The 12,472-nt window shown below is 44.9% G+C and overlaps 1 protein-coding gene across 2 annotated transcripts in view; it reads left to right on the top strand.

Moving 5' to 3' along the window:
- LOC115166126 (protein bicaudal D homolog 2) overlaps nucleotides 1-12,472 on the top strand; it is a 73,331-nt gene that overhangs the window by 44,701 nt on the left and 16,158 nt on the right. For both annotated transcript variants that reach the window (XM_029719845.1, XM_029719844.1), the window contains exons 3-5: nucleotides 9,132-9,284; nucleotides 10,347-10,561; nucleotides 10,693-10,939. In XM_029719845.1, the coding sequence (XP_029575705.1) occupies nucleotides 9,132-9,284; nucleotides 10,347-10,561; nucleotides 10,693-10,939 (615 nt within the window). The remainder of the gene's footprint in view (nucleotides 1-9,131; nucleotides 9,285-10,346; nucleotides 10,562-10,692; nucleotides 10,940-12,472) is intronic.

The following is a 12,472-nucleotide window of genomic DNA, read 5'->3' as shown; positions in this document are numbered from 1 at the left end:
CACTCACAGCCACACAAAGACGGATTCGTTATCACTATACTGTTTAGTGACTATTCAGACATGGTAGCAGAAATCCCCTTACAGATACACAGTAGAGGACAGGGATAGACCGTGTAGTCGTGTAGCCTGCACTGCTCCCATGTTTAACTGTCTGACCTATAACATGTAACATTCCATTTTTTATCCCCCTTACACATTACATTAGTGAGCTCTGGCTTAGCCAATCAGAGTAATGAGCTGGTCATTCAGACATGAAATATGATTGTTTTTTCCGCCTCATTTGACACTGTGGGTAGACCTCTGACGTTAAGCTGCCCCTTTAATTTCACAAACTCAATTATAACCCTTGAATTAGCTGGATTATAGACCAGACGGAACGAGGGAAGGAGAAAAAAAGATCTAGAAAATGCTCAAGGGCAAGAATGGATGTTCTAGAATGTCAGAGGTTGGGTTGTAGGGTTTTTATAATAGAGGAGTAGCTCTTTGAAGGAGATGGTGAATGGTTGTTGAATGATGATGGGGCGGTGGTTCTTTCTTCCCTCCCTCTAAACATTAGCTGGCATAAACCCAATATATTAAAGGTGTATTCTACCTTGAATGATCTCCTCCTGTGTTGTGATGGGGTGAGCAGCAGGAGGGAGGGAAGGAGACAAAAAATAGGGAAGAAAATAGGGGTAGAGTGGGAAGGGATAGAGAATTAGAGAGGGAAGGGGAGATTGAGATTTGAGAGAAGGGGAGAAATGGGGAATTGGAAGGACGGAGGAGGAGAAGGGAGACACTGTACAGCTGTGTGTCTAATCTGATGACATTGACTTTGTGGTGTTTACGGGGAGCCAACCTACCCCGTCTGCCCAGAGCAGGTGTGAAACCAGGGGCACTAAGCCCTCCAGATGTTCCCTGGGTAATCTTCCCACCCCGCCCAACGCACCTTGCCCTGTCCCCATCCCCCACCCTTCCCAGTTCCGTATGTCTCTCAGATTGATGGCTATTTATAGTCACTAAAGCATGGCTCTCTTAAATACCTTTAAAAGATCTGCCATTGATTCGTAATGATATTTGTCTTTTCGTATCTGATTTAAAGGGCCGGGGCTTTGAAAGTGTCACACTGGCCCCACGTCCAGTAACACCAAAGTGGTTGTTCATGTTGGATCGATAGGCTGGTAGTCAGTCTGTACAACAGCTGTCAGGCATGCGCCCACGTACTACAGTTCACACTCCAGTGCACACACACAAACACACACTCACACAGACCCCCCTCCCCTCACACACACTCAGACACCCCCCCCACACACACACACACACACACACACACACACACACACACACACTCACACTAATGCACATACTGTACATCACACATTTATGACCCCTGGACACACACAGAAGCACTCATTCAATCAGCACTCAGCACTCATTCACATGCATGCACTATATCAGCCCTCTAGACTTACACACAAACACAACCACACACAAAGGGAAGACTAGAGATCTGATCTTTTAGCATTCTTTTCAAAGCTTTGAACGTGACCTTGAGTGTGTTTGTCCCAGTCACGGTGTCTGGGGTGTTGAATAGAATGAAAATCACTCCCAGCAACAAGCTGAATAAAATAATATCTATTTTCACCCAGATTCTGGCAAAACAGCAAGATTTCTGATCTATAGTATTCCCATAGAATTGTCTCTGTACAGTATGTGTGTGGTGGGGGTTGTGAGATGGTATGTCTGATTCCCTTCATCCTCCTCTGTCATCCTGGGGGTAGTACAGCTGTACTGGGCTGAATCATGTCTCAGAGACATTTCAATTTTCCTAATTTTGCTCTATAGGCTACTCTACGTTTTCTACGGCTCTGAGCAACACAGTGTTGCTAGACAATCTCTGTCTGTAAACGGAGCTGGACAAGGCTGCTCCTGTCCGTGTGATAGATAGATCTAATAGAGTTCATGTTTGACCTGGAAAGAGAACTCAAGGGTGACTGTTTGATATGATACGCAGCCTCTAAAAGGGATACACAGAGAGGAGAGGGGGGATGCGAAATTAAGCCAGCCAGTGAAATTAAGCCAGGCAGTGCCGTCATATCAGTAATCCCGTCTCGTGCCATCTGGGAAATGGGAAAAGGTAAATGTGGTATTTCACAGAAACACACTCCAGATATCCCATAGTATTAAGACCAACCCAGAGTCTAACCACCATTTCAAAGCCTACCTAATCGACAGCAGTGTTAAGCTCAAACACTTTAGGCGTCAACTCAAAGCTTCGCTGAGCCCTAAGCTGGTTAAGACTCAGTATGCTGTAAAAGGCAGTTTTAGTTGTGAAATTGGAGCTGGAGAAAGTGAAGTGTTGAGTATAGTTCCAGTATGACTGAATCAGCTCAGAGGAAGGAGTTCTGACCTCTAGAATCGACTGAGCTAGTGCTTCCATGTCTTTTACAGCGGCACTCACTGCATCCCCTACAGAGAGAGGATTAGACCAGTCAAGGACTTTTCAATAGTACTCAAATGTCCTACACACATACAGTATACTGCACACTAGGCTTAATCTAACACACAGCTACATACTCCTACTTACACACACATTAACATGAATGATCTGAAGCATTAGCCAAGCACACACACTCCCTGGTCAGGTGGGTTTGAGTGTTTAGTGAGGCAGCTGGTGGGTCCCTATAGTGGCAGTAGGCAGGGTGGTTTCATAAACCATACATCTGTTCATGCTAATCAGAGACCTCCCATTGACAGGGTCCTTAAAGGTAGCAACATAAATAAAACCAGACCACCCATCTCCTACCCCCTGTGCCCCTATCACTAACACCCTCAGGGGAGAGCTCCGTCATTCGCCTGAGTAAATGTTATTCATGTTTTATGGCAGGCAGGCATGCATGCACACAGCCACCTTAACCCCCACTGTGCAACTACAGCTCACCTTTTCTGTCAGGCAGTCTCTGAGGACCTCTGTGTGGCCAGTGAGGTCGAGGGCAGAGTGGGCTTTTACGGAAAGCAGGGTCAAAGGTCAAAACCCTCGTTTGCATCCTAACCAGTTTGAGGAGCCTCTTAATCAATTTGTATGTTGGTTGTTATTCATTAAAGGAGCAATCAGCAGTTGCTACATAACATATTTTCTTATAAATTAATAATATATACCCATTGAGTCTTGAAGAATATAACGTATACAGTTTAAGTCGAAAGTTTACATACACTTAGGTTGGAGTCATTAAAACTCGTTTTTCAACCACTCCACAAATGTCTTGTTAACAAACTATAGTTTTGGCAAGTAGGTTAGGACATCTACTCTGTGCATGACACAAGTAATTTTTCCAACAATTGTTTACAGACAGATTATTTCACTTATACTTCACTGTATCACAATTCCAGTGGGTCAGAAGTTTACATACACTAAGTTGACTGTGCCTCTAAACAGCTTGGAAAATTCCAGAAAATGAAGCTTCATATAGGCTAATTGACATAATTTGAGTCAATTGGAGGTGTGCCTGTGGATGTATTTCAAGGCTTACCTTCAAACTCAGTGCCTCTTTGCTTAACATCATGGGAGAATCAAAAGAAATCTGCCAAGGCCTCAGAAAAAAACTGATAGACCTCCACAAGTCTGGTTCATCCTTGGGAGCAATTTCCAAACGCCTGAAGGTACCACGTTCATCTGTACAAACAGTAGTACGCAAGTATAAACACAATGGGACCACGTAGCTGTCATACTGCTCAGGAAGGAGACACGTTCTGTCTCCTAGAGATGAATGTACTTTGGTGCGAAAAGTGCAAATCAATCCCAGAACAACAGTAAAGGACCTTGTGAAGATGTTGGAGGAAGCAGGGACAAAAGTATCTATATCCACAGTAAAACGAGTCCTATATTGACATAATCTGAAATGCCGCTCAGCATGGAAGAAGCCACTGCTCCAAAACCGCCATAAAAAAGACAGACTACAGTTTGCAACTGCACATGGGGACAAAGATTGTACTTTTTGGAGAAATGTCCTCTAGTCTGATGAAACAAAAATATAACTATTTGGCCATAATGACCATCGTTATCTTTGGAGGAAAAAGGGGGAGGCTTGCAAGCCGAAGAACACCATCCCAACCGTGAAGCACAGGGGTGGCAGCATCATGTTGTGGGGGTGCTTTGCTGCAGGAGGGACTGGTGCACTTCACAAAATAGATGGCATCATGAGGTAGGAAAATTCTGTGGATATATTTAAGAAACATCTCAAGACATCAGTCAGGAAGTTAAAGCTTGGTCGCAAATGGGTCTTCCAAATGGACAATGACCCCAAGCATACTTCCAAAGTTGTGGCAAAATGGCTTAAGGACAAAACAAAGTCAAGGTATTGGAGTGGCCATCACAAAGCCCTGACCTCATTCCCATAGAAAATTTGTGGGCAGAACTGAAAAAGCGTGTGTGAGCAAGGAGGCCTACAAACCTGACTCAGTTACACCAGCTCTGTCAGGAAGAATGGGCCAAATGTCACGACTTCCGCCGAAGTCGGTCCCTCTCCTTGTTTGGGCGACATTCGGCGGTCGACGTCACCGGCTTTCTAGCCATCGCCGATCCAGTTTTCATTTTCCATTTGTTTTGTCTTTGTTTTACACACCTGGTTTCAATTCCCCAATTACATGTTCATTATTTAACCCTCTGTTTTTCCCATGGTTTTTGTGCATGATTGTTTCATGTATGTTCGGTATTACGACATGTTATTGGACTATTTGAGTAAAGTTACTTGTGTTACTCATCTCTGCTGTCCTGCGCCTGACTCCTCTGTACTAGCTACACCCAGACCACTACACCAAAATTCACCAAACTTATTGTGGGAAGCTTGTGGGAGGCTACCCGAAACGTTTGACCAAAGTTAAACAATTTAAAGGCAATGCTACCAAATACTAATTGAGTGTATGTAAACTTCTGACCCACTGGGAATGTGATGAAAGAAATAAAAGCTGAAATAAATCATTCTCTCTACTATTATTCTGACATTTCACATCCTAAAAATAAAGTGGTGATCCTAACTGCCCTAAGGATTTTTACTAGGATTAAATGTCAGGAATTGTGACAAACTGAGTTTAAATGTATTTAAATGCCTCATGAGCTTAGTTCAACTGTCGTACATCATTAGAACCCAAAATCTAAGATTGTTTTACTCCGATATTTGTAAACCAAGTGAATGTAAACAAACACCATATTGCCTCAAAACATGGTTAAAACTATATTTTTGACATATGGATGGTCAGTCCTTGCATCTCTAGCTCTGTCTATGAATTTGAGAGTTCTTATATTTACCCAGCCCTATCCCTCAGCTTTTTACTAAAACAGGGGCGGGGAGTTCACTTTGTTATTGTTTCCACTGCTGATTGCCGCTTTAAGGCCAGACAGCACTGACCCTCCAGCTGAGGCAACTGACCCTGGGGCCTGGGCCTGAAGAGACCTGGACCACCTGGCTATTTTGTCTATCCTTGACAAATTGAAACACTCCATGGCAGTTCACAGACCTCAATGGTGTTAACATAGATGTATCCTACTCCTGGACTCTACTCTTAAACTCTCTCCATTGAAAGTGCTCTTACATCCAGAAGTAGGTCATTGCCATTAAAATGGCCTTATTTCAACCCTGTGTGCAGAGAACTGCAGTCCTGCAGCTGACCAAATTAGGTTTCTGAGAAACGTGTCACTGGTGTCACTGCTAAATTGGGGGTGTATAGGGGAAGCTGAATTACATTGCTGGATATTGTTGATATGGTTCAACTAAATGTCAGAATGTCTTGTACGGGGCTTAAGTACTGACTTGAGCACAGAGGTCATGTAATTTACATTAACAGATAAGCAGGCAAAAGCCCTTCTACATTTCAACTTTCCTCATTATGGTCATTATATTATAGAGCCTAACCCTTCAGTTACTTATTAGCCTCAAACTGTCTTTATAAGTGTAGCCTACCATCTACAGTAAGTTTGTTAATCAGTACTGAAAGGAGTATTGAAAACCAGAAAAGCAAAAAACACTAAGTTTAAGTGCACTGTCCAGTAAGTCTAGACTCTAGGTAATAGCTTAGCTACAGAGATATGGACTGGGAAATGTCCCGGATAGTCTCAGGCAACAACATTGATGTATACGCTGACTCGGTGAGCGAGTTTATTAGCAAGTGCATCGGTGATGTTGTACCCACGGTAACTATTAAAACCTTCCCTAACCAGAAACCGTGGATTGATGTCAGCATTCGCGCAAAACTTAAAGCGCGGCCCACTGCTTTTAATCATGGCAAGGCGACCGGAAACATGACCGAATACCAACAGTGTAGCAATTCCCTCCGCAAGGCAGTCAAACAAGCTAAGCGTCAGTATAGATACAAAGTAGAGTCACAATTCAACGGCTCAAACACGAGACATATGTGGCAGGGTCTAGAGTCAATCACGGATTACAAAAGGAAAACCAGCCCCGTCTCAGACACCGACGACTTGCTCCCAGACAAATTAAACAACCACTTTGCTCGCTTTGAAGACAATACAGTACCACTGACACGGCCAGCTACCAAAGCCTGTGGGCTCTCCTTCACCGTGGCCAATGTGAGTAAAACATTTAAACTTGTTAACCCTCGTAAGGCTGTTGGCCCAGACGGCATCCCTAGCTGCGTTCTCAGAGCATGCCAGACCAGCTGGCTGGTATGTTTACGAACATATTCAATCAATCCCTATCCCAGTCTGCTGTGCCCACATGCTTCAAGAGGGCCACCATTGTTCCCGTCCCCAAGAAAGCTAAGGTAACTGAGCTAAACGACTATTGCCCCGTAGCACTCACTTCTGTCATCTTGAAGTGAGAGACTATTCAAGGATCATATCACGTCCACCCTACCTGATACCCTAGACCCACTCCAATTTGCCTACCGCCCCAATAGGTCCACAGATGATGCAATCGCAATCACACTGCCCTATCCAATTTGGACAAGAGGAATACCTATGTAAGAATGCTGTTCATTGACTACAGCTCAGCATTTAACACCATAGTACCCTCCAAACTCGTCATTGTGCAACTGTGTACTGGACTTTCTGACGGGCCGCCCCCAGGTGGTGAGGGTAGGAAACAACATCTCCACCCCGCTGATCCTCAACACTGGGGTCCCTCAAGGGTGCGTTCTCAGCCCTCACCTGTACTCCCTATTCACCCATGACTGAGTGGCCATGCACACCTCCAACTCAATCATCAAGTTTGCGGACGACACTACAGTGGTAGGCTTGATTACCAACAACGACAAGACGGCCAACAGGGAGGAGGTGAGGGCCTTCAGAGTGTGGTGTCAGGAAAACAACCTCACACTCAACGTCAACAAAACAAAGGAGATGATCGTGGACTTCAGGAAACAGCAGAGGGAGCATCCTCCTATCCACATCGACGGGACAGTAGTGGAGAAGGTGGAAAGTTGTAAGTTCCTCGGCGTACACATCACGGACAAACTGAAATGGTCCACCCACACAGACAGCGTGGTGAAGAAGGCGCAACAGTTGTAAAGTAGGTCTGATCTTGTATGGTAAATCATGCGTTATTCATTAATGCACCATAATTTTCACACAGGCACTATAGACTACACCCACGCTCATTATACATGCACACTGCCTCATGAATATTCATGAGCCTTCACCCAACCATCAGCATCAATCGGGCGCTGGACTTAGTGATTAATTATTACACCAGGGATTTTGCTTTGCTCTGAATATGTAATGTTATCTGTAAGCTAAGCTAATAATGGCATGAAGTCGTATTAGATGAATAATGGAGAGTAAAAAATAAAAATTGGTTGATTGTATTAAAGTGATGAGTCAAATTACTAAGATGTTTTCGGAGTTTACATTTCGAACTCTTCTCTCACACACACACACACACACACACACACCCACACACACACACACACACACACACACACACACACACACACACAATAACAGAATCAAAGAGAGCACACTGCGCAGCTGAACTCACACTCACTCTCAAAGTCAATGCATTCATGCACAAAACTGATAACTACAGAGAACAAATTGCACATGCTCTCTTTCAAAGTCACACACACATACACTAGCGTTCGAAAGTTTGGGGTCACTTAGAAATGTCCTTGTTTTTGAAAGAAAATCACATTTTTTTGTCCATTAAAATAACATCAAATTGATCAGAAATACAGTGTAGACATTGTTAATGTTGTAAATGACTATTGTAGCTGGAAACGGCAGATTTTTATATGGAATATCTACATAGGCGTACAGAGGCCCATTATCAGCAACCATCACTCCTGTGTTCCAATGGCATGTTGTGTTAGCTTATCCAAGTTTATAATTTTAATAGGCTAATTGATCATTAGAAAACCCTTTTGCAATTATGTTAGCACATCTGAAAACTGTACTTCTGATTAAAGAAGCAATAAAACTGGCCAATGGTAGTGTACATTCAGAGTAAGCACCACACACCCCCTTTGCTGAGTATCTCCTTACTGTAAAGCTTTTATGTTGCCTAACCGTCAGACTCAGGTTTCCTGCATTTGTCAGATAAGAGCTGGCTGGCTGGCTGGGATTTGTAGTGATGGGGGACGGCAAGGGGAGGTTCATGGGTGGTGGTAGGGGAGTTGATCGAGTCTACCGGAGGGGGAGGAAGGGGTGTGGAGGAGGACAGACAGGGGGACGGAGAGGGACGGTGAGGACACAGGCTTGCCGCTCTGCAGGGCATATCTGATCCTGTTGGCTTTGAGCCTGTCAGTCTGTCACTGCAGGAGGAGGGGGCAGGGAGAGATCTCTGACTCATTTACTGTGCCTTCCTGTGTCAGAGCTTTTGTCACCATCTGGGAGATAAGTGTGGTGCTCTCGCCGTGGTGCCATCAGAACTGGCAGACAGGCACCCTGTGGCCCGACGCCCATAGAGAAACCTGGCGCCTGGATACACACACACACACACACACACACACACACGCACACACACAGTGTATACACGCTGAGCGAGGCTAGATGGGTGCACATACTTATCCAGGCAGATTGGCTGTATTAAAACACTCGCACAAAAGCCAAAAATATGGTTCACTGACAATATTTCTTATTTTTTGTCCCTTTCCATCCCTCTCTCCTCTTCTCCCTCTGTCCCTGTAATTCACTCCTACAGAACAGCCAGGTGGTGGAGTTGCAACGGACCAGTCTGCGTGATGACATCAAGGAGTATAAGTTCCGGGAGGCACGTCTGCTGCAGGACTACACAGAGTTGGAGGAGGAGAACATCTCCCTGCAGAAACAGGTCTCCATGCTCAAACAGACCCAGGTAAGGATTAACACAACCATACTGTGAGAGGAGGGAGGTAGTGAGACTCGGGGTGGGGCACGGGGGATGGTAGGAGAACAGGAAAGGGAACATGTTCCTTCAGAAACAGGTCTCCTTGCTCAAACAGAGGATTAGGGTGGGGCTAGATGGAATGGGGAATGGGAAGGAAAATTAGAAAAGATCAACCCACCTTTTATATGTACTCCCTCGCTTCTGCAGGTTACTCCTCCACTCACACTTCATTATGAACTCCTCCTCACTACAATTATCTGCATTTAGCTGAAACTGCTCATTAGGCTCAGTTAACCCAATTGCTGCAGGCTCTCTGAATCAAGGCATTGCACTACTGTCTACTACACATCCCAGTCTATGTGCAACCCCCAGTTGTCCATGTTCACACACCATAGACCTCTACCTGTATTATCCAGTTTCTGCTGCCACAGCCCAAACAAGCCCTGGAATACACTGATTTAATTCAGATTAGAGAAACCACGCTCAGATGTAATAAAGAGATTAGGCTTTATGTGGAGACCTATTTGCGCCCGGAGAGAGCGGGAGCATGTTTGATTGTAACACAGTTTAAATGGTGTGTTTCTGATAGCCAGCTTTCCCTCTCCGTAGACCACAGAGACACAAAGAGAGAGAGAGACACAGAGTTGCAAAGCAAATACTCTGATTTTCATTCACACTGATGGCAAGAGTAAAACCAGACACGAAATATAAGAGAATCTACAAATAGGGGATTTCCTTTTGAAATAGATTTTTATGTGGGAACTGCTAACACTCTCCATCTGCCCTATATGAAGGGATTATGTTTGTTAAATTTAGAGGAATGAATTTAAAACAAAGACCTGTAGGATATAGTTTTAATTGGCCAATTACAGTACCAAATCCTATTTAGATGAAAAGACAATAAAAAAGGCAATTTTGCACTTTTAAAAGCCCTCATTTTATGGTGACAAAATTAGTTGATTAAACCAGTATGGCATCCTATTTGCATTTCTCTCATATAAGCCCCCGCCCTTCTGCTTTGACACATTCTTGTCTGTCCCGCCCCTACAGGTGGAGTTTGAGGGTCTGAAGCACGAGATTCGTCGTCTGGAGGAGGATACCCAGTTCCTGAACAGCCAATTGGAGGACGCCATCCGCCTGAAGGAGATTGCAGAGCGACAGCTAGGGGAAGCGCTGGAGACCATCAAGACTGAGCGTGAGCACAAGGCCGCCCTGAGGAAAGAGCTCTCCCACTACATGAGCATAGGAGACTCTATGTACCACAGGTACACACACACAATCAAAGTCACACCTCATGCATCCACCAAAGCCTTAGACAAAATTATATAGTACGAACTGTTATGAGAATAACAGTGAACTTCATGTTTTCATGTTCTGGTACTCTCCCTCTCACCAGCCCCCTCAGCATCTCTCTGGATGGACTCAAGTTCAGCGATGACGCTGCCACGGAACCCAACAACGACGAAGCTCTCCATGGTTACGAGAACGGCTTCAGCAAGCTGGCCAACGCCATTGCTGAGGACAACCGTGCTTTTGCGCACAAGAAGGGTGACCTGTTCCGTCCCGTCCCCAGCCTGGTAGATGACCTGCTGAGTGAACTGAACATCTCTGAGATCCAGAAACTCAAACAGCAGCTGCTGCAGGTACGTAGCTACACCCTACAAACCGTTCATTCATTGAGTATGATAGGGTTAACAGTGAGGTATATCCAGCTGCTGCAGCTTTAACCATAGTAGGTCATTCATTCAGTGAATCTGTTTACACTGTGTATGATATGAATGACACCAAGGTTTGAATTATACAATACACATTGATACTCAAATAATGTTCAAAACTAACTTTGATAGCCACGTGGGTCCAGTGGTTCTTTTGGCCAGGCTACACGCCTCTGAATCCTGTTATGGGGAGCAAATCCTGTAGGACACACCCCCAGGATGTCACACACACACATCACAGTGTTAGGCCATCTGTCAGAACATCAGAACGCCTCAACTGTCTCCATGGTTACCAGTGTGTGTACTGATTGGATACCTGTGGGTGAAAAGAATAATGACCTTAGGACCTGGGTCTTCCTACCCTTAACACAGAACATTTAACCTGTTCTGGTCCTTTGGTACTGAATCTCATGGGCAGCAGCAGGTGTTAGTGTTCAGCATAAAGCCAAAATAGTGTACACCAGCCCTCTGGATCTTTTCTCCACTGGCAGTCCATTCCACAGATCACTGGCGGGAATTGCAACAGGGAAACCCAAACCTTTTTACTCAGTAATTCAGCTGCTCCAATGCTCTTCCCTTTCTCCTCGTCCTATCGATCACAGACTGAATAATCGCTCGCAGCAGGTCACCCTACTCCTCAGTTGCAGTAGAATCCATACCCCCCACTGTGCAATCAGATCCAAAATGGCTTGGCATTACCAACAAGTTTGTCAAGGTCATCAACGAGAATTAGGGAGGGGGACAGATTAGGTGGAGAAGGGGGGTGGGGTATGGCAAGTGCTATTCTTAGTGTCAATATCATCACATAATTATGTTTTTATATACTGTGCTTAAAGATACAGTATGCTGAGAGCTAAAAGTACCTTCCTATACCTATCTTGGCTAGTATTCTAAATAGATATTAATTAAACCATGTTCACTTTTTAAGTCCTGTCATTGATCACTCATTCATCACAGCTGAATAATAGATTAATGTAAACAGGAATGTGATACTAATTATTGGCACACACCGAGCCTCTGAAAATAGCTCTGTGCTGCTGAGGCCTGCACTGCTCTGTGTGAGCACTTATGTGTGTAAGTGGACCCTGGTCCCTCTGCCAACAAAGAATTGAACCCAGTCCAGACTTCTCCAAGGTCACCTAGGCTCTGAATTGGCAGTTCTCTCCTTGCCCTCTAATGCTGTGGTTGGTTGGGCACAGAGACACACTGCCTTTGGTAACATACTGCAGCCCCCTCAGTTAGCCCCTAAAACCTCCAGAGATGTTATACTGCAGCCCCCTCAGTTAGCCCCGAAAACCTCCAGAGATGTTATACTGCAGCCCCCTCAGTTAGCCCCGAAACCTCCAGAGATGTTATACTGCAGCCCCCTCAGTTAGCCCCGAAACCTCCAGAGATGTTATACTGCAGCCCCCTCAGTTAGCCCCGAAAACCTCCAGAGATGTTATACTGCAGCCCCCTCAG

The sequence above is a fragment of the Salmo trutta genome, chromosome 28, assembly GCF_901001165.1.
Source record: "Salmo trutta chromosome 28, fSalTru1.1, whole genome shotgun sequence".
NCBI lineage: Eukaryota > Metazoa > Chordata > Actinopteri > Salmoniformes > Salmonidae > Salmo > Salmo trutta.
Note: the sequence above shows the minus strand (reverse complement) of the source record. Positions and strands in the feature narration are given on the sequence as shown.